The sequence below is a fragment of the Mustela lutreola genome, chromosome 6, assembly GCF_030435805.1.
Source record: "Mustela lutreola isolate mMusLut2 chromosome 6, mMusLut2.pri, whole genome shotgun sequence".
NCBI classification, from domain to species: Eukaryota; Metazoa; Chordata; class Mammalia; order Carnivora; family Mustelidae; genus Mustela; species Mustela lutreola.
Window position 1 is genome coordinate 113,085,169 of NC_081295.1, and position 22,441 is coordinate 113,107,609.

A 22,441-nucleotide genomic window follows, 5' to 3' on the forward strand; every position below is an offset into this window, starting at 1 on the left:
AGTCCTTGAGGAAATTTTAGGACTGGCTGTTCTGAACTTGCTCACACATCTGAACATGCAGTCATATATTTTAGGGACACAGTGTGCTTGTGTTCATTTAAAATAAGAATCAGATTTAACTTTTTTAAATTAATTAATTAATTAAAAAATTTTTTACATTGATTTTTTTTTGCTTATTTTTTTTTTCCAGTATAACAGTATTCATTATTTTTGCACCACACCCAGTGCTCCATGCAATCCTTGCCCTCTATAATACCCACCACCTGGTACACCAACCTTCCACCCCCCCGCCGCTTCAAACCTCTCAGATTGTTTTTCAGAGTCCATAGTCTCTCATGGTTCACCTCCCCTTCCAATTTCCCTCAACTTTCCTTCTCCTCTCTAACTCCCCTTGTCCTCCATGGTATTTGTTATGCTCCACAAATAAGTGAAACCATATGATAATTGACTCACTCTGCTTGACTTATTTCACTCAGCATAATCTCTTCCCTCATTTTAAACAAATTTATAAAAGTACTTCTTGAAAACTATACATAAATTTAGATAACACTTGTAGAATAAATGACTAAGCATTTACCTTTTGAAAGGTCTACTTGAGATATCCTCTTTACTGTCATGGAGAAATAAGAATTTTTTTATGTGGTAGTTCTGCTCCTTTGTAAAACTTGTTGATTACAAAGAATTCCTTAAGGGATTAAATTTTAAACCAAATCAAAATTTTGTAAATGAAGTAAGCTGAAATGAGTAAGTAGTTTCTTAACTATGGTACTTATAATATATATATGGGTTAAAATACATATACACATGCACACAAACACACTTTGGAAATCATTCTCAAAACAATTGTTTTAATTTTTTATGTGTATAAATCTAATAACAGACTAAATATCAAATATCTACCAGTTGCTTGCTTGCTTTCAAGCAGCACTTAAAAACAAAATTTTATACAATGAAAAATAATTTTAACTATCTTTTTGAGATTTATTACTATAGGATTTGACCTATGTTATAGTATAGTCTTAGAATGAACAGTATTCTCTATGGAATAAAATTTAGTGAAAGACAGAAGTAATTCCTAATCAAAAAAGATGCATTTTATAGGGGCATTAGTTAAAAAACAGTACATATCATGGACTGGTAGAAAACTAAAGGTAAAATCCGATTATTTTCTTATTACTAGATTTCCAATTTTTGTCTAATGCAAATGTAATGCTTTAAAAATTATTTGCATTTTAAATTAAAAAAAATAAATAAGTAACTATAAAATATTAGCCTTTACTGAATATGCCATACTTACATGCAGATTGTGTTGCTTTTTCTAGGGCAGATGATCTGAACACCTTGCAACTAATAAGTAGCCGAACATTGAAGCTGCACTTTAGCCTCCATAGAGGCCTTCATCATCACGTTAATGTTATGTTTGATTACTTCCACCTTTCTGTGGTATCCGTCACAGTCCATGCATCATTGGTTGCACTGCACCAGCCACTAATAAGGTAAATTTAACCAATACTCTGGTCCTTATTAATGTAATATCTTTTATTTTATAGTGTAAACGTATACTTTGATAAAGATAATTGAAGTAATAAGGAATTTCTATATTTATAATTATTAAATAAATGCTTCCATTTTATACTAGAGTAATAAAATAACATTTTAGAGCATGAGAACATTAGATTGGTAACTCTTTTATACAGAAATATAGAACAATCTTTGTCAAGTAAACTGACCAAGAAAAATAGTGCAGTGTGGAAGTATACATACAGCATTGTTTAGTCTGTACCTGTGTTTTTAAGCAATGCTGTACAGTGTTCATACTCTGAAAAAGTATATTTATTTTTTCTGTTTCTTTGTCTCATCTGGATCACATAAAATTTTCTTAAATCTGTGCTATACAATAATTCTTGTTTTCTAAGTCATTAATCAATTTTGTGGCTCTTTACTAATAAAGTTTTTAAAGTATAACCTGTATCATTTGAATTTAAAGGAACCTAATATTCTAGATTATAATAAATACATTCAGATAGTTATTTTTCTGCCCACTTCCATAGGGAAATGGATTGTTTTTCATTGTATAAGAATACGTTTCAAGCTCTTCAGTTTTTTACAATACAACATCATCCTTTTGTGGTATGGGCAATAGATGGACACTTTCAAAATCAGTGACTTATATGAAAAGACTCCAAATTGATTTGATTTCTGAACTGTCTACAGTTTTTGTCAGTTCGGATTCCAACAACTGATACTTCAGGGTTATAATGTTGAACTGATTGATCATGAAAACTAAGTAGGTAATTCTGTATAATTACCCTGAGAATATATAGAAGACCAATACAAATTAACATAATGTTCACAAGTAACAGCTTCCCATGGTGCGTATCCTTACATTCTTTTACCTCTTCCATTGTGTTGTCCCATGGTTGCCTTGAGAGCACAGGGCCAGGAGGAAGTCTTCCCCTTTCCCCTAATGACGTGCTTTGCTTTCCTTACTCTGTAGTTAGATCTGTAACTGTTTGTTGTGCTCTCTTTGTCTTACCTCTTAAACCTTTGAGAGCTTGTTCTCCAAGTTGCTATAACTTCTGTACAGGACAGCGTTCCTGTTACATAGTTTTATTATAAACTTTAAAAAATGTTAGATGTTAATTGAATAAATTAATATGTAATAACATGATAGCTGAATGAAACTTCTTTAATAAGAAAGTGACTTTTTGAAATTAAACTTTCAAATAAGTAGTATACAATATTACTTTTTAGGTTTTTAATGCTTAAAGTTTATTGATAAGATACATTTCTTTAGTTTTCTGAATCTCCTGTTATAGTTTCAGTAAGAATCCTAACTGAAATATTTGAACCGTTCCTTTTTCTTTATAACTGTTCATTCTTTCTGTATAATGCTTAGTTTCTCTTCTGAGAAATGTACAAACAATTCATAGAGGTTAGCTCAGTTATTCATGTTGCTTGCTAAGGCCTGGACTAGAGTTAGTGATATTTACATCACTAATCCTAGTGAGTTAAATGTGTGCTTCCTCTTGCAATGCAGCAGTTTTTGCCACAGACTAGTAGGAGAAAGAGGCAGCTCATCTCCTAGAGACCGTCTACTGGAAGAAGACATTTTTGGCTCAGAATTAGAAGCCAAGAGGATTAACTGTTGGCTCTGGTTAGTGACTGGGAAAGACACTGAGGTGCTGCAGCAGCTGAGGTTGCTGTGCCTTACCCAGCTGCCATGGGCCTTTGTATCCCCTCTCTTGCGGCTAGAGCCTCGCCATGAAAGAAGCAGCATCTCTCCCTGCCTTTTTCCTTGCCTGTAAATGAGAGGTTGGAGAAGGGAAGCAAGGAAAGGGTAAAGAAGAGCTTTATGCTGGTGCATGCTGGTAGAGGGGTCATGTTAAGGGTAACATTCCTCACTATGCTTTGACAAAGTTTTTCCTGAAGTTTCATTACAGATGGGCTTTTTTCCCCTCTAAACAAAATGAAACAGTATTTTACAATCTCATCTTTTTAAGTGTTGTTTTTATTAAAACAATTTCTATGATTAACCCAACTACAGACCTTAAATCAATTATTTGTAATAAGTGGAACCCTACAGAAGATTTCTTGGTTTTTTTACATAACCTATTTTTATATTTGAGCTTTTTAAATTATAAGTTTTATGACTCAATTCTGAAAAACACATTGTAGTAAGTGTAATTTACCATTGACTTGCACCTCCCTTCTTTGCTGGGATATGGATATTTAATATTTGCAAAGCAAATTGATTTTGCAAATGAAGACTGCTTTCTGCTTATGACAAAGTTGATTCACTTTTCTGTCTTTTCCCTTTTGCCGAACTGCCAAATTGTCCAAATGCTTTGGCCTACTTACAATTAGCCAATACTTTATCTCAAAATTGTGTATGATTTTAAACAGTCAAGCAGAATATGCTTATTGTATAGAATCTATAGTATATTAAATGTAATGTTAATACTAACAGCAGTAGTTCGTATAATATGGATTGAGACAGTACCTTGAACTACTTGAAGATTGTCTTAATGGTGTTCATAGACTTGTAGTAAAGGGAAAGGAAATATCTTCTTTTTGAAAAATAGAGAACAAGTAGATTTAGTAATTTTTCTTTTACTACATTTATGTAGGAAACTCTTTATTTCTGTAAGTAGAATCAATATACGATTTTTAGGTTTTTAAACTCAGTACCAGTTCTGACAGTCCAGTATTTCCAAATTAAAGCTTGATCCTCATTTGTCGTTTAGCTACTCTGGATCCCACAGTTTTATCTTTAGAATTCTTTAAGACTTCCTGAAGCCTGATTATGGAGAAGTTCTCTCAGGCATCTACTCTTAGTTTTTTATATATTCATTGTCTTTTCATAATTATTCCAGTTATTTAAAGGAAAAAGTTAAGAATACTCTAGAAATTATAACCTTGCAAATCGCTGCTCTTTATTCTTATAAGATTTTCTTTTGTAAACATTTAACATTTAAATAGACTGTTATGGCAGTAATAATGTGTAATACTTATTCCTCCAGCTTTCCTCGCCCTGTGAAGACTACTTGGTTAAATAGAAATGCACCAGCACAAAACAAAGATTCTGTGATTCCTACCCTTGAAAGTGTGGTCTTTGGTATTAACTACACAAAACAGTTATCGCCAGATGTAAGAACTAATACATTTATACTCCCTTTTTTCCCTCTTATCTTAAGTGAAGTGTTTTTTAATTGTTTCATCTGTGAATGTGATTTTTTTAATTAATTGTTTGAGCTCAACAACTTACAGATCAAGTTAGATATGATCTTAACAAATTATTTATTGCAAAATTTAACCTGATAAAGATTTACCAGATTTAATGGGTAGAGATCTTTGACAGCTAGTGCCTTTTTAAACTTGTTACTACCACTTCTTGCTCCCTTAACAGAACTGGTAAATCACTCAAAGGAGCTCGTAAAGATCAGCTGCCAGAATTGAGACCCAGCTTGCAGTATTACAAGTACAATTGCTATTCCCTTGGAAGGAGAGGGGCTTATGCTGTAAAAGCAGAGTATCTGTCCCTCAATGCAAATGGAATTTGAATCTCAAATTTTCAAAAACCATAATTTAATCTGCTTGCTTTAAAAACCCACTGTAATTGAAATTTTTAGAGTCACATTTTATGTTTTTAAATAACTTGTATGAATAAGAGCAACTCCCTACAATATTGCTGATTTTTTGTGTGTGTTTTCAAATAATTAACTAATAAACGCTTGGGATTCTTTCCTTTAATTTTCTAAGTTTCAAATGTAATGTATTTAGATTTTTGGTAACTAACACTCTATATCCCAAATCTGTTCTTTGTTTAGGGTTGCAGCTTCATCATTGCAGACTCCTTTCTACATCATGCCTATCATTTTCATTATACCCTTTGTGCCACTTTGCTGCTAGCCTTCAAAGGATTGCACAGCTACTTCATTACAGTAACAGAAGAGATTCCCTCTTGTCAGAAACTAGAACTGGGTATGTTAAAAGTAGTCAGACCTAACATATAGTTCAATTCTTCTCTTCATTCTCATTTTGCTAGTTAGCTGCTTTGCCATAGTTTTTCTATACTAAAACTATAATGTTTGTATGCTTCAGTTTTACTTCTCTCTCAATTCCATCTTTTTTGACTCTTGATAATTACTTTCTGCAATTGAAAAAAATTCTTTTACGATATTGAGAAATAACTTCTTGGTGTTAAGTTTGAAGTGAGTCTTTTGATAGCTTTTTAAAAAATATATGTCAATATTCTACTCCTATTAAAATCAGAAAACATACTAGAAAGCAAACATAATTACCTACAGAATTTTGGAAAAATAAACTAAATCTGTGCTTCTAAATAATTAACAGTCTAAGCAGATTGTAGGTGCTTGAAACATTTTTATGTACATTTGGCTTTAAGTGATCTCAGATCTTAGTTCTTTTATTTCACATCAGAATAATAACATTACTCAATTTTAACATTTTGAAATTTATTTAGATCTCTAAAAAAATCAGCCTTGGTTTTAGTCCAACAGTAACATCTGCATATATGTTATAGTACGCAATAAAAAATCATATTGCCTTTATTTTGTATATACCATTTATAGATTGCAACACGTATTGTGCACAAGATAAATTTTGGGGATGAGCAAAAATAAGTTTTTATTCAGACCTTTTATGATAGTTTAAAAAGCTTTTCTTTTCAAACATCAGGTAGTAGCTTATAATAAGCACATTTTAATTATCTCTTCAGAATAAATTAATTTTATCAATATATACTTGAATAAATCAAGAATTACTTTTAAATTTTACTTGAATTAATCAGTGTTCTTTGTTTATTTCTTTGTTTCTTAAGGATCTCAGTCTTAACAATATTGATGCACTCTTAAAAATAGTCACTGTTACTGAAAATAATTCTTGGGCTTGAGAGTAATTAGCCTATTTTTATAATTGCCTATTTAGGGATACAAAAGAATTGTAAGAATATGTAATGATTTGTAGCTCACTTAAATTCAGCTGTGAGAAAATGCTGGATATTGTGCCATTGCCTATAAGCAGCTACTCCAGTGGATTTGATTAACAGATATCGTTCAGTTGACCATTTGGAATACTTAATTCAAGTATCCCAATGTTTATACAGAGGTACAAGCAATAGGGAAAAAAAATTTTTTTTACTCATATTTTCTTACCCAAGACAAAAATGGTGGAATCCTTTTGATTACTGTTCTCTGAAATACTCTTCTTCCTTGCTATTTTGTATACTTAGAATTCTATTTCCCTTAGGAAAATCTATTTCCCTTGGGAAAATCCCTTAGAAAATGAAAGAAATGTTTGTAAAATAGAACTAATTTAGGCTATCATTATCCTCAACTAATGGAAAAATTATGCTCCATATATTTTTTAATTTGTTTTTTGGGAACTCCAGCACATTTTCTTAGAATCACATTTATAAATTTTGGTTAGTGACCAAACTACCAAACTATTAAACCACAATATTAATGAAGGACAGTACACTGTACTTGAAAAATGGAATTATAATAAAAGTGGTATGGAACTCTGAAGCCAATGTATGATGGTATTTCTACAAGAGAATTTGTTCATTGTTTAGATGTTGAATGAGGTAGTAGAATTCATGGAGGCATTATCTTGTAGTTTAGAATGCATGTTTAGCTATTTCTGTCACTAGTTTTGGGACTGTATATACAAAGTGGATTTCATTTGAAAGATAGGGTGATCAAAGGGAACCAGATGTGCGTGACTAGGAGGAAAGATAAGGACATCCAAAAGGCAGAGGGTGTAAAGTAGCTCTGGGAGTGAGACTTCTTAATGGTGTGAGTTCCTTGGGATTTTTATGGGCATCTACTTTGTCAGGTCCTGAGCTAGATGCTGAGGAAAAAATATGGTCTCTCTCTTTAAAGAGCTTTGACTTCTCCTCTTCCTTTAATAAGTGATCAGTCCAGCATGGGGATGAAAGGAGAAACTCACCCAGAGAGATGGGACTTCCTGAGTTTTTAATAGAGAGAGTCATATATGAGGTGGACCCATAAATGCCTGTATAAGGAAGACATCTATTTGCATGTAATATTCAAATAGACTTAACATGTAATACTTGAGAATAAAAAACACATGAATCACATTTTAACTTAGAAAAAAATATTTTTCTTTAAAAAGATATTTGCTGGTAAAATATATAATTAGTAATTAAAATGAGCATCTCTTCAAAGCACAGATTTATTTCAAATACACAGTATTAGCACAATTACTAGTTTATTAATCTAAGTCAGCATGATAATTCATTTATCAGGTTTTAAATTCTGTCATGGTAAGGATGGATTTTATGTTATATGAATTCGTTTGACCTTACACATGTAATATAATATAGAAAATACCATAATTAAAAGCCCTTCCTTATATTTAATTTCAGGAGTTAGTTACAAATGAATATAAACTTTATTCCAGATTATTTGATAAAATATCAGAAACCAAATTCTAAAGCAAACCTAGACTCTAGTCTTAAATAAGCAAATAATAGTGATAAATAAAATTACTAGTATCTCACACATCCTACCTACTCAAAATATATTTGTTGAATAAATGAATTAATGAAATGGCACAATACAGTTTTTGTTGTTACTTGAAAAGTATATAGACATCAAAACAAAGATGATTACAGTTTCCTAGGAATTTTTAAAATCAAGACTCATCTTCAATAAATATTTATTGGTAGCAATTTAGGTTATTCTTAAAATTTTCATATTTATATTTTCTGTTTATTATAAATTTTAATTTATCTTGAATGTATCTCCTAGGGAACATCTAAAAATTCTTTTAACTATTTAAAACAATTACATATTCTGAATTATTAACATTATTTATTTTTATCCTAGCAAAATTAAATTCAAGTACTAGATAATACTTCCATAAAACACTGTTGACTAAATATCATTATATTCACCAGTTTTAATAAGTGGATATAAAGTAGTTTTGGTTTTCTTTCTTTTTTTTTTTTTTTTTAAGAAAAATTCGTTTATTTTAGAGAGAGAGCAGGGGACAGGGGCAATAGGAGAGGGATACAGAGTCTCAGGCAGGGTCCATGCCAAACATAGAGCCTGACTCAGGGCTCGATGTCAGGACCCTGAGATCATGACCTGAGCCAAAACCAAGTGTTGAACAATTAACCAACTGCACTAGGCAGGTACCCCTAAAATAATTCTTGAGTAGAGGATGTTTGTTGTATTTCTTTACACTATTTGATATTTTTCTTGAGTTTTCAATTAAGTATGTACTTAAAATCTTAAACTATATCGTGCTTTAAAAAATGTGTCTAAATTCTATTCCCTCTTTTAAAATAACGCCTTAAATTCCTTTCTGCTTTTGCTATTTTCTTTTCTCCTAGTTGAATGATGTACATTTTCTTTCTTTTTTTTTTTTTTTTTTTTTGATGACATGTAATTAAATACCGGTTTGGTACAAGGAGCTCTTACTGGAAATGGAAGTCTGGAATCTAGGAAGTTCTGGAATCTAGGCTTTGGCAAATCATGTAATCTTTCTAGGCCCTAGTATCTATACTTGTAAAAGCAGGGGTTGATCTAGCTCATCTCTGGGATCCCTGCCAGCTCTGAAATTCTGAGTTCAAGAAATTAAAACATAAATATAATATTGGATTATGAGATGTAGAATGGTACATCATTTAAATAGACAAAAAGAGCAAAGCAATATAAACTTGAATGTACATCATTTACAATTCTAATAAGCTAATTAACTGAAATACTCTGCTTTAGTGTTCTAACTGCACTCTCAGATCAATACTAAGTCAACTAATAAGAAGTTGGAAAATTCTAGTAAACTTTGTTGTAAAAGGAGTATTAGTAACTAGTGATGTGTGCAATCCTTATAACTAGCCAAGGCCAACATGCAGGTCCTTTATGAACGCCTTCTCAGAAGAAAACAGCCACGAACCCAGAAAGACACCTCTCTAGGTATGTTTAAAATAGGTTAAGTAAGTAATCCCTTTTTATTAGTATGAAACTTTGCTTTAAATTAGTGTCAAATTTCATAAATATGTATTTATTAATATAGAATATTTCTACCACTATTAGTTTAGAACTTCTAGAATCAGTTTATTTGTAGATAAGCTTTGGTTAATTTCTTAATTTATAATATTGCAGTTTGTAATTAAAACTTGAAATGGTAAATACAAACCATGGCTTTTTTCCATATTCTTTTTACAGTTCCTACAAAGAGCACTATTTGGAAACCATGTTTATTGCCAGAATTTGTTGGTTTAATGTTATTAAAGAAATAAAGAAACCACTTCAGTATCTAGTTTTGCTTTTTATGTCAATTTGGATTTATTTTTTTATTGTTCTAAACTTAACAAACAAAATAGTATCCAAAAAAGGAAAATAGTATCAAATCACCACTATTCCGATATTACTATTTTCAGGGAAATATTCTGATCTCATTATTTTATTTATCTATTTCCCTGTATATTTTAGACTTTCGTTCTTATATAGCAATAATACTTACTGTCCTTTCATAAGTATATTGAAGGATTTTATTTTGTGTTGCATAGACGCATTGCAATTTTTAAAAAAATTATGAAAAGCTGTAGAAATAAAAAATAAAATCATAGTGTTTGTTTCTTGGTTTTCAGAAGTATAAAAATAAGGAAATTAAGGAGAAGAAATCTTTCTTATTACTTCTGAGATGAGAACTAGCTCAGAAAAATTTAAGTTAGGCCAATTTTCACTAAAACTTTTAATGGAAAAACTGATCATATTATCAGGAAAGAAAAAAGAAAGTTTAAAGATGTATTTATGGTCATTATTTTAGAATAAATTTTTATATTCTTATATAAAATGAATATAAAATTAAAGAAGTCATAGTATGAAATTTTAATCATTTCTGACATGTTTTAGTGTCCTTTTAGCAATAAAAATATACTTCATGTTTAAACTATTGTATTGCCAGCCTATCAGTTTACATTTGAGTATTCTAAAATTCTAAGTTAACTGTACAGGATGCTGCTTATATAAATCCTATATAAAGAAGGTCCCAGTTTTTGGTTGGGTGGGAAAAGACCTGATTCAAACCACAGTGGAGTTAATTAAATAATATTTTCATTGAGATACTAGCCTTAACATCTAATATTATAATGGCATTTTCTGAGCTATGTTATAAATATCTGTTGAGTGAATGAATAGATGAATGCATGGGTGGTTTAGAAAATAGATTTAGTCTGCATTTACCATTTGACCTAGCATCCTCAATTTTATTAACCTATATCATAGAAATATGAGTAACTAGTATGTAAAGATTTATGTATAAGCATGTTTATTATAGTATTATTACTGACAAAACACTGAAAATAAGTACCTATCAATTGACAAAGATTAGAATATGGAGGAAATTATAAGGCATTCACACTAAGGAATATTATGCAGCTATTAGGAAAAAAAAAAACTTTAGGGCTGCATACCAGATTTCTATGTAGAATTGCTGAGAGAAAAAAGCAAATTGCAGAAACGTGTAAAATACAATCATATCTTTGTAAAAAAGTGACTCCAAACCTCCATACTTCATTTTATTGTACTTCACAGCCACTGCATTTTTTACAAATTGAAATTTTGTGGAACCCTGCATCAAACAAGTCTGTGTGTTATATTTTGGTAATTCTCACAATCTTTCAAATGTTTTCATTATTATTATATTTGTTACAGTGATCTCTGCTCAGTGATTTTTTTTTTAATATTTTATTTATTTGACAGAGAGAGATCACAAGTAAGCAGAGAGGCAGGCAGAGAGAGAGAAGAGGAAGCAGGCTCTCCACTGAGCAGAGAACCTGATGTGGAGCTCAGTCCCAGGACTCCTTGAGATCATGACCTGAGCCGAAGGCAGAGGCTTTAACCCACTGAGCCACCCAGGCGCCCCTGTGCTGAGTGATTTTTGATGTTACTGTTGTAATTGTTTTGGGGGCACCAAGAACCACATCTACATAAGATGGTGAACTGATTAACAAATATGTGTTCTGACTGCTTCACTGATCAGCTTTTCCCTCATCTCTCTCCCTCTTCTTGAGTCTCTCTATTCCGTGAAACACAACAATATTGAAATTAGGCCAATTAATAACCCTACAGTGGCCTTGAAGTATGTAAGTGAAAGGAAGAGTTCCACATCTCATTTTAAGTCAAAAGCTAGAAAGGATTAAGCTTAGGCAAGGATGATGCCTTGAAAGCTGTGACAGGCCAGAAGCTAGGCCTTTTTCACCAACCACTTAACCAAGGTGTAAATGCAAAGGAAAAGTTCTTGAAGGAAATTTAAAGTGCTGTTCCAATGAACACATGAATGATGAGAAAGCAAAACAGCCTTGCTGCTATTATGAAGGCGGTTTTATTTATTTATTTTTTTTTTTTAAGATTTTATTTATTTGACAGGCAGAGATCACAGTTAGGCAGAGGAGCAGGCAGAGAGAGGAAGGGAAGCAGGCTCATCGCTGAGCAGAGCCTGATGCGGGGCTCGATTCCAGGACCCTAGGATCATGATCTGAGCCAAAGGCAGAGCCTTTAACCTGCTGAGCCACTCAGACGCCCCATGGAGGCAGTTTTAGTAGCAGTTTCACTCATGTGGAATTTAAGAAACAAAACAGATGAGCATAGGAAAAAAGAGAAAGAGAGAGACAAACCAAGAAACAGACTCTTAAGTGTAGAGAACAAACTAATGGTTACCAGAGGGAAGGTGGGTGAGAAAATGGGTAAAATAGGTGATGGGGACTAAGGAGTACACTTGTGATGAGCCTGGGTGATATATGGAAGTTTTGAATCACTATATTGTATACCTGAAACTAATATTATACTGCATGTTAACTAACTGGAATTTAAATACAAACTTAAAAAAAAAAATCAAACCAGCCACAATATTCCCTTGAGACAAAACATAATCCTAAGCAAGGGTCTAACTCTCTTCAGTTTTATGAAGGCCAAGAGAAGTGAGGAAGCTAAAGAAGAAAAGTTGAAAGCTACTAAGATTGGTTCATGAGGCTTAAGTAAAGAAACTGTATCAATAACATCAAAGTGCGCAGGGTGATGAGCAGGTGCTAATGGAGAAGCTGCAGCATGTTCTCCAGAAGATCTAGCTGAGATAAGAAATGAGGGTGGCTACACTGAACAACGGATTTTTAGTGTAGACAAAATAGCTTTCTACTGGAAAATGATGCCTTCTAGGACTTTCATAGCTAGAGAGAAGTCAGTGCCTGGCTTCGAAGCTTCAACGAACAGGCTAACTCTCCTATTAGGGGCTAATGCAGCTGGTGACTTTAAGTTGAAGCCATTGTTCATTTGCCATTCCCTAAATCCTGGGACACTTAAGAATTATGCTAAATGAACTCTGCCTTTGCTCTGTAAGTAGGGCAACAAAGCCTGGATGACAGCACATCTGCCCACAACATGGTTTACTTGGTATTTTAAGCCCACTGATGAGACCTACGGCTCAGAAAAAAAGATTCGTTTCAAAATATGACTGCTCATTGATGGTGCACCTCGTCCCCCAAGAGCTCTGATGGAGATGTTCGGTGAAATTAATGTTGTTTTCATGCCTGCTTAACACAGCATCCATTCTGCAGCCCGTGGATCAAGGAGTCATTCTACTTTCAGGTCTTATTATTTAAGGAATACATTTTATAAGGCTGCAGCTGCCATAGGTAATGGTTCCTCTGATTGGATTCAAACAAAGTAAATTGAAAACCTTCTGGAAAGGAGGCACCATTTTGATGCCGTAAAGAACATGTGTGATTCATGGGAAGAGGTCAAAATATGATCATTAAAAGGAGTTTGGAAGAAGTTGATTCCAACCCACATGAATGCCTTTGAGGAGAGGAGCTCAGGACTTTTTTGGAGGAAGTGCCTGCAGATGTGGTGGAAAGAGCAAGAGAACTAGAAATAGAAGTGGAGCCTGAAGAAGGGACTGAATTGCTGAAATCTGTTGAACAAACTTGAGCAGATGAGCACTTGTTTCTTATGGATGAGTGAAGATAGTAGTTTCTTGAGATGCAATCTACTGCTGGCGAAAATGCTGTGTTGATTGTTGAAATGGCAACAAAGGGTTAAGAATATTACCTAAACTTAGTTGATAAAGCAGTGACAAGTTTTGAGAAAATTGAGTCCAATTTTAAAGAAGTTCTGCTGTGGGTAAATGCTATGAAACAGCATCTCATGCTACAGAGGAATCTTTCATGAAAGAAAGAGTCCATGGATGTGACAAGCTTCATTGTCTTATTTTAAGAAATTGCCATAGCTACCTCCACCCCTGATCAGTCAGCAGTCATCAACATCAAGACAAGACCCGCCATCAGTGAAAATATTACAACTCACTAAAAACTCAAATGGTGGTAGTATTTTTTTAGCAATGAAATATTTTTAAATTTATGCACATTTAATAGGCTACAGTATAGTATAAACATAACTTTTACATGCATTTCTGATGTTTAGGGAAACTAGAGCATTTATTTGACTCATTTTATTGCAATATTAGCTTTATTGTAGTCTGGAAGCAAATTTTCAATATTTTTGATGTGTGCCCTATGTAAATGTATATTTGAAAAATATGGAAGGATATGTTTTACACTGTAACCTTGGATTACCAGCAGGAGCCAAATTAAAAAAAAGGATTTATGTGAGACAATAATTCACTTTTATACAGTTATGTATAATTGTATATATGTAAATAAACTTTAAAGAGAAATTAAAATAGAATTTTAAACTCATTTGAAAATCCTAAATGATTTTGAAATCAATTCTAAAATTTTTAAGTTTTGCTTTGAAATATTCTTTAAGATGTTTGCCTCATCTTGAAGTAGCTCTTGCTAGCCATAATGCAAACATACCAGCTTAATGCATTTAAACTCCTGTATGCAAGGACTAGAAAAATGTATCAAAACTCAGAACTTTAGAAAGTTCTTCATTTTTTAAAAATTTATAGGTAGGATATCTAACTTACTAAGATTAATTTTACTGATTTTTTTCCTATCAAAGGAAAAGCTTATGAGTAATGTGAAAACAGACGTTGACATATCGAAGTTATGACTTTAATACAGGTTCTGCTAGCTTTTTTTTTTTAATTTTGGAAAACCTGTATTAGAAGCTATTGATTGACAGTAAAACAATTTGTGAAATATTAGCTGATTTCCTTAGTCATCAGTGGATTGACCAAATTTGCAATCTCTCTCTCGTATCTAAATGTAACTTTATCAAATTTAAATGTTTTTTTTATCAAATATTATACACTAAAGTCTACCTTATGAAATAATGATCTGATGAATAAATTCAGGGATGTCTCTGAATCTGTTCTTGCCATTTTGTGAGAATGACCAGTTAACAAGGTTGTGGAACAACAAGGTTATGGAATTCTGTGTAATTACAGCTATGCTAAAATAGTTCTTGTAGGAGAACTCATTTTAGTTTCATTTTTAATTAAAAATTAGGTGTATCTAAGCATATTTCAGGCCTTAGTGAAATTCCTTCCCTGTAAAAAAATGGCCAGTAAATCTTTCTGTTCTGTTAGTTTCTGTAGTCCCTTATAAATATTATCGTTTTAATTATAAATTAATCTGTACACTTCTTATGGAGATTATAGCATACATTAAATATTGGATTGTATGGAAAAATTTTGCCCTAGTTTTAGGCTGTCTTATAGAAAACAATGTATTAAACTAAACTAAAAACTTAATTATTGTTGAAAAGGATTTGTCATTCATTACCATTAAATAACCTATGCTCCAGGTAATTTTTAAATATGTTTTGGCTATAAAAATTAATTTGACTTGAATTTTTTTAGGAACACCTTTTCTAAAAAACAAAAAAGCATGTATATATCTAAACAAATGCTAAACTTTATTGAAATGTACAGTGTATGAAATGCAATAAAACCTAATTATAAGTTTGATCTTTTCTGTGATGCAGTTGTGCAAGTTACTTTAGGTCCACAGTCAGTATTTCCTTGACAGTGTTAGCCTCTTATGAGACCTGGAACACTGATAATCAGAACACAGAATTTAATAGTTATCATGTTACCTGCATGATTAATGTGTTCATGTCAATATCTTACATTGAAATTCACTTCATTGAATATAGCCAGATACTTCTCAACCTTCTGGTTTTTTAAAGGTAATATATGCTTAAAAACCTGGGCTTGAACTGCACAGGTACACTTATACATGGATTTTTTTTTTTTTTCAAAAGATACAGTATAGGATCGTAAGTGTATTTTCTCATGATTTTAACATTTTTTTCCTCTAGCTTATTTTTATCAGAATACAGTATATAATACATATAAAGTACAAAATAATGTATTAATCAACTTTGTTATTGATAAGTCTTCTCCTCATTAGTAAGCTATTAGTAGTTAAGTTTTAAGGGAGTCAGAAGTTAATACACGGATTTTTTTACTGCAGCGGGGGTTGATCCTCCTAACCCCTATATTGTTCAGGGGCCAACTGTATTTAGATAATTTCAAAATAGTTTTCAGATCTAACATTGAAATATTTCCTCTAATTACTCTTTACTCTTTTCAGAGGAAATGGATGTAGAAGCTCGACTTACTGAACTATGTGAAGAAGTTAAGGTACTTGGATTTCTTTAAATTAACATTATCGAGTTATTTTAGTGGATTCTGTTTCCTATTCTAAATATTTCATCTAAGAAAACTTAGTAATGATTTATCCTTCCTCATGGTAGGGATCACAACTTAGTGACTTTGGCTTCAGCATAAAATTAAATCTTTAAAATGTACTTTATTCTGCTTATAAATGAAATAACAAAGACGATTAACTGTCAAAAGCGTGCACTTTTTTCAGTTTGTTTACTCAGAAGAATTTTTCGACAAATTTTTAAAGCATCCTTAAACTTCTATATTTTTATAAAATGATAGTTTAGAAATAAAAATTGTTTTATTTCAACAAATCAGTGTGTGTCTCAGACCATTTTTCCACTAGTTTATTCTTGAAATTAAATTGAATATATTTTTCTTAACCTCCCCTCTTTTTTTGGTGATGGAACTAAATGTTCTATTTTAAAAGTTTTAATTTTAAGATCACTATGTATTTCACTCTCAGTTAGCTACATTAATGGACAAAATCAGATACTTGAGTCAAACAACATATATTTGGCTTTGGAATGTATATCTGTATGTAAATTTGAATGAGGTCTAGATCCCTTTGAAAAGGTATCTACCTTCTCCTTATACAATTATACATTTGCAGGATATACAAGTAATTAACGTATACTCTCCTAAAGGCTTTCCTCACAGCTCAAATAAGATAAGTATTTTCATTAAGAATCATTAATGTTGTTATAATAGTTGCCAAAACACTAAACATTTAGAAGTAATCTAAGATGTATGCGATTAATGTTAAAAAAAAAATCTGCACTATTTCATTGAGATATTTGAATAAGTAAACACTTTCGAATGGAAAGAGAAATAGTTACTGGAAGATATGTTTTTAACTTAATAATTGATGTATCCGTATCAAAATACCATTGGAAATGTTAAAATTTGATTTATTTTAAAGCTCACTTGAAGAAAGTAATAATGACTTAGGAAAACTTTAAAAATCCATATTATTGTAGAGGGACTTTCCCAACTGTATGTGAAAATGTAAATAAAACTATAGTCATGGAAATATAGTATGACTTCTCTAAAGAATAAAAAGACAAGTAAATGGAACTGAGTATCACTGAAACAATCATGTCTAAGAACTAAATATTTGATGAACTATCACAAACATTAGGTTCTCTAAGTAGTATGGTAAAATTAGTTCTTTTTACCATGTTATAGAAATTCTAAAAAGACTAGAAATGTTAAATGACCTCCAAAATTAGGAAAAACACTTGTATATACATGTGTATGTAAAAATCTGATCTTGGGATATGAAATAATTTCTTCAGAGTAATAGTAAAGAACAAAGTATGATATTGATGATTTGAAACTTTTTTAAAACAAATACATGGTAGATTGAAAAGTTGAAAGCAAGCAATATACTTGGAAGAAACTATTTGCAGTATTTAAAACTGGCACATGATTAATGCTCACAGGCTATAAAGTGCACCTATGTATCAGTTTCAAAACACCCTGTGAAAAGGGGATATGCCTATATTTCACAAAAATGCTAATACATTTGCATAAACATGAATATAAAGAATTGCATTATTACTGTAAATTCCCATGTAGCCTTTTAGGAGAATTAGGCAAATTTCTGTATACTGACATGGATTATCTAATTCAAGAAATATTTATTGATCCATGATGCCAGGTACCAATTTCACGCTGAAAAGCTCTTCAGGATATATTAATTAAAATGATTGGAGAAAAATATGAATATGATTTTATATATGTTTCAAAAGCTAAAAGCTGTGTATGAATTTGATCGTGTGTATATGATTGCATATTAAATATTTAAAAGGAGATATATGTAATATATACACATAAGATACGTATATATTACACATGTGTATATGTATTCTAAACTTAATAATACAGAAAAGAGTTGCATGAAGGATGGGATTATAAAGGGAAATTTTTATTCTTTGCTCTATATCCGTCTATGTTAAATTTTAAAAATATGTGTATTCATGTATTACTAATAAATTTTTTAGGTACGCATATTTAAATTTCAGTATATAAATGGACATCATATAGTTTAACATCAACAACTTAGGGTAAATTTTGGCAGCAGATAGACTAGGTAAAAAATTTAATACTTGAAGAGTTCTTACAAATCAATAGGAAAACCTGATACTTCCCATTTTTCAAGTTTGCATAGGATACCCATTTACAAAATAGGCTAATAAATGAAACATACTCACTTTCACTAATTATCAAACAAAATTTTAAATGTTCTCATATCTTTTCTAAACTGTCAGATCGGCTGTGATTTTCTAATAATGTAATGCTTGTTGAGCTGTGGTAAGATAGAGATTCTTTTATATCTCTCATAGATCTCTCACCTTGGAGATCTTTTTCAGAGACTGATTTGGCAGTATATATCCAAAGACAGAGTATTACTTCTCAGTCAGTATCAAATGAACAATCAGACTCATATACATTATAATTTATAATATAAGAATATTAGCCTAAGTAAATACCAATGATAAGAGAATGGTTAAATGAATTATGGGATACTTGCAATCTAAAAAAGTTACATAACCTTAAAAATGTGCTTTCAGTAAATGATTGACGATAGAGGAAAATCCTCACTCAACGAAAATGGCATAATAGTTTATGATTCTAGAGTTTGTGTTTATAAGTGAAAAAATGAAAGGCTCTACACTAAAATGAACGTAATTTTCTTCTTTATCTATTTTCCTAGTCTATTTAAGTAAGCAATATTTTGTAATCAAGATTAGTGACTGCTATGAAAAAGTGCATGTCCATGCAAGACAAGATAATGAATGTTACTTGGGAAAATACTTTACCATTGTAAGATCTTATTATTCCTGCCTTTATACATATAAAACAGCTTGTCAAACTTAATCCTAATTTCCTTTTGACATAAAAATATTATTATTTATATTTTGAGACATATTATAAAGATTTATGTAAACTCGAGGAGTAATTTATTTATGTTTGGAAGGATGCTTTCTTAATAATGAAAGTACTGAAGTCCTCTCAGAGCTTGGTCCCATGATTTCTGAAAAGTAAAATTAATAATTGCAAGGTATCTAGACAGCCTTGCTCTCGGGGGATTAAAAAAAGAGTTGTTTACATTATTCAACCTATGGCGAACTAAGAATTATTTCTACTTGTGTGTAGATTTATACTAAGAATAGCACTGCTTGCCTTATACAACACTCTCTAGTTACTGTCAAGTGCTTATTCAAGTCTTTTTCTAAACTCCGTTGAAACTGTTCTTGGAAGAAGGTTGCATGCTTCCATTTATTTTAGAGAGCACTTTAATCTTCTCTATGTTCTTAAAAGAGACGTGAAAAACTTGTTAGTTTCATTCCTAATACATCTATAAACTATTTCCTGGGGCAAAATACATCTGTAGGTTTATTGTACATTGATGATTCAATATTTATTACATGTTGAGTCTGTTAGCTTCCATTCCAGAATTCTGGAATTTTTCAACATTTTCTGAGTTTGTCCATAAATTTGGGGGTCTTTTTCCTTATCTGAAGCCTGTAATTCCTTATTCATCTATTCATTTATTCATTTACTAAATATTTAGTGACTACTGTGTACTGGTAACCAAAGTCACGAGAGTAAAAAGACATCATCCCTTTCCTTCTTACTAATTTTGCTGAATTTTTGTTTTATGTCCTCTCTGAGTTAATATATATAAGTAGAAGCTCAGTTTGCAGGGGGAAGAAGAAAAGCCTGCAGAATTGCAGGCTTCAAAATGAAGTAAAAATAAACTGAGTAAGGATCTATCATAGGTCATAAGCAACATTTTGAGTTTTTTGTTGTTGTTTTTTTTTTTTTAAGAAAGGAAGGGTAAAGATATAATTAGTACTCTTTAGGATATACTGAACTAGAATACCTTCCTTTTCACATCCAAATATAGTCATCTAGTAGGTGATGGGTCTAGAGCCCTGGAGAGATGTGATGCAGATAGAAAGATTTAGCAGTCATTACTATATAGATGGTATGGCTTTCAACCTTAACCTGAATAGACTACTTCTGCCTTCTTTAGGATGGGGAAATGAAATCAGCATCTATCTATATACTTAACGGTAGATTTCCTAGTATTACTAGTAATTGAAGGCAAATTTTTCTAGCAAGATATTATCTGCCTGAACACTGCTGCCTCAGTGAATTAACAAAAAGCTTGTCCTCATAGTAAAAATGCTTGTCCAAAAGAGAGGAATCATTCCGATTTATCGTCTTTTATTATTCTTTGTCCAAAAATCCTTACCTATTCAAGAAATACAAATGCCTTATAAAAGATTTTACATTTCATTGTATAATTGATTTTAACTTGTATCATCAGTTTAGGTGAATATTTAAATAAATGAGTAATTTAATACCACTATTAGAACACTCACAACAGTATATTAAAATTGTTTACCCACTTTTCTTTCCTTACTAAACTGAGCTTCTCATATTAATCTTTGAGTTAGATAGGAATGTGGGCCTTAGCATTTAAAATGTGCTCAGTAAACAGTGGGTAAATGGAATTGTTAGAAAAGAGAAGTGTTTGACGACTCTCTAAGAGAATTACCATACGCAATATGGAACCTTAGGAAAATAAGAGTGAAGGAAAAGCAGTTAGTACTTTAGAAGGTATCTCTCTCCCTTCTGAAGAGTTATAGATCTTTTAAGTACTTTACTTAGCAGATTGGAGAAAAAAAATCTTATTTTAAGATCTTATTATCTTCTAAAAATTTTATAACTTTCATCATGATTTGTACATTGTTTAAAATTCCCAGAATTCTAGGGTTTGAAGTTGATCATGCTCTGTAGAATCCTGATTTGTAATTTTAAACTATATTTGACATTATTTCAGTAACAAGATATCTCAGATACTGAAAGATCAATTAAGTTGTTGAAAATTGCTACAGTGACTATCACATAGGAAAAGCCATTGGTCACTTGATCTCTACACATACAAGCACATGCACATACACACACACACATTTCTTTTTAAAACTAAAAATTTGCTTTTGTATTAATGTTCTCAATAACACATTATATTTAGACATGGTAAGTCTCAAGGAGCAGTGAAGTTATTTTCTTGTCATTTCAGAAAATAGAAAATCCTGATGAACTGGCAGAACTTATAAATATGAATCTTGCACAACTTTGTTCACTTCTAATGGCTTTATGGGGACAGTTTCTGGAAGTTATAACGCTACATGAAGAACTAAGACTTTTATTAGCACAAGAGCACCATACTTTGAGGGTAAGTTAAAAAGTGATGTTAGAATATTTTGATGTAGAAAGTTCTTATGAATAAAAAGACTGATATTTACCCATATGTTGATAAATTGGAAAAGAGACATTTACTATTGTGTTACTGTTTGATTTCTTCTTTTAAATATTTTATTTATTTGAGATAGAGAGCAGAATGAGAGAAAGCACAAGCAGGGATGAGAGGCAGAGGGAGAGGAACAAGCAGATTCCCTGCCGAGCAGGGAGTCTGATGCATAATATATCCCAGAACCTTGGGATCATGGCCTGAGCTGAAGGCAGCCACTTAAACTACCAAACCACCCAGCACATGCTCTATCTTAGTTACAATCCCTGCCAGTAAGAAAAATCATCCAAATGTAACCAAAACAAAAAAATATTTTGTTACAGTCTAGCTCCTGGAACCCGAGAACAGTATTATAGCCAGATAGCCAGGTGTCCTTAGGAATAGAAATCAGGAACAAGAGAGCCACCTTAAACTTTAGAATCTTTCTCTCCAGTTTTTCCTCCTTTTGCCTCATTTAGGGATGTGTATTACAAACCCAGAAGGTCAGGGGGAGTATAATCTAGACATACATGTTTACTGAAGGCTTACTATGGACCTTGTGCAGACATTTCTGTACAATTTTATTGTATAACTTATCAAGAGGCTTTGATATACTAAATGTCTGACTGCTTTTCCAGTTATCTGCTTAAATGTTCTGTACACACATTAATTTTCCTGACCTACTTGCAGGTCCTCAAAAACACTAGTTTTCTTGTTTCATTTTTCTTTTCTTAATTATAAAACATGAAAATCAGAAAAGTGCATAAAACATGCACATTTTAACAATTAATTAAAAGCACATATCCTTTTAACTCTCGCCCAGATCAGGAAATAGAAAATTGTCAACAGCGCAAAAGTCCTCTGTGTGTTTTCCAGTGTCTGTTCCCACCCTGACATTGAGAAATAATCACCATTCTGTCTTTTGTGATGAGTTTATCACTTCTCTTTTAGTTTTACCATCCATTTATGCATACTAAATAATACAAGTTGTTTTAGTCTATTATG

The 22,441-nt window shown here is 31.7% G+C and overlaps 1 protein-coding gene across 13 annotated transcripts in view; it reads left to right on the forward strand.

Moving 5' to 3' along the window:
* FAM135A (family with sequence similarity 135 member A) overlaps nucleotides 1–22,441 on the forward strand; it is a 131,031-nt gene that overhangs the window by 50,650 nt on the left and 57,940 nt on the right. For 4 of the 13 annotated variants that reach the window (XM_059178380.1, XM_059178376.1, XM_059178383.1 and 1 more), the window contains exons 7-13: nucleotides 1,323–1,496; nucleotides 3,041–3,157; nucleotides 4,524–4,650; nucleotides 5,331–5,484; nucleotides 9,390–9,467; nucleotides 16,055–16,104; nucleotides 21,227–21,382. In XM_059178380.1, coding sequence (XP_059034363.1) covers nucleotides 1,323–1,496; nucleotides 3,041–3,157; nucleotides 4,524–4,650; nucleotides 5,331–5,484; nucleotides 9,390–9,467; nucleotides 16,055–16,104; nucleotides 21,227–21,382 — 856 coding nt within the window. Of the gene's footprint in view, nucleotides 1–1,322; nucleotides 1,497–3,040; nucleotides 3,158–4,523; nucleotides 4,651–5,330; nucleotides 5,485–9,389; nucleotides 9,468–16,054; nucleotides 16,105–21,226; nucleotides 21,383–22,441 lie in introns of those variants that run through there. The other 9 variants (XM_059178378.1, XM_059178384.1, XM_059178388.1 and 6 more) reach the window with 5 other exon arrangements.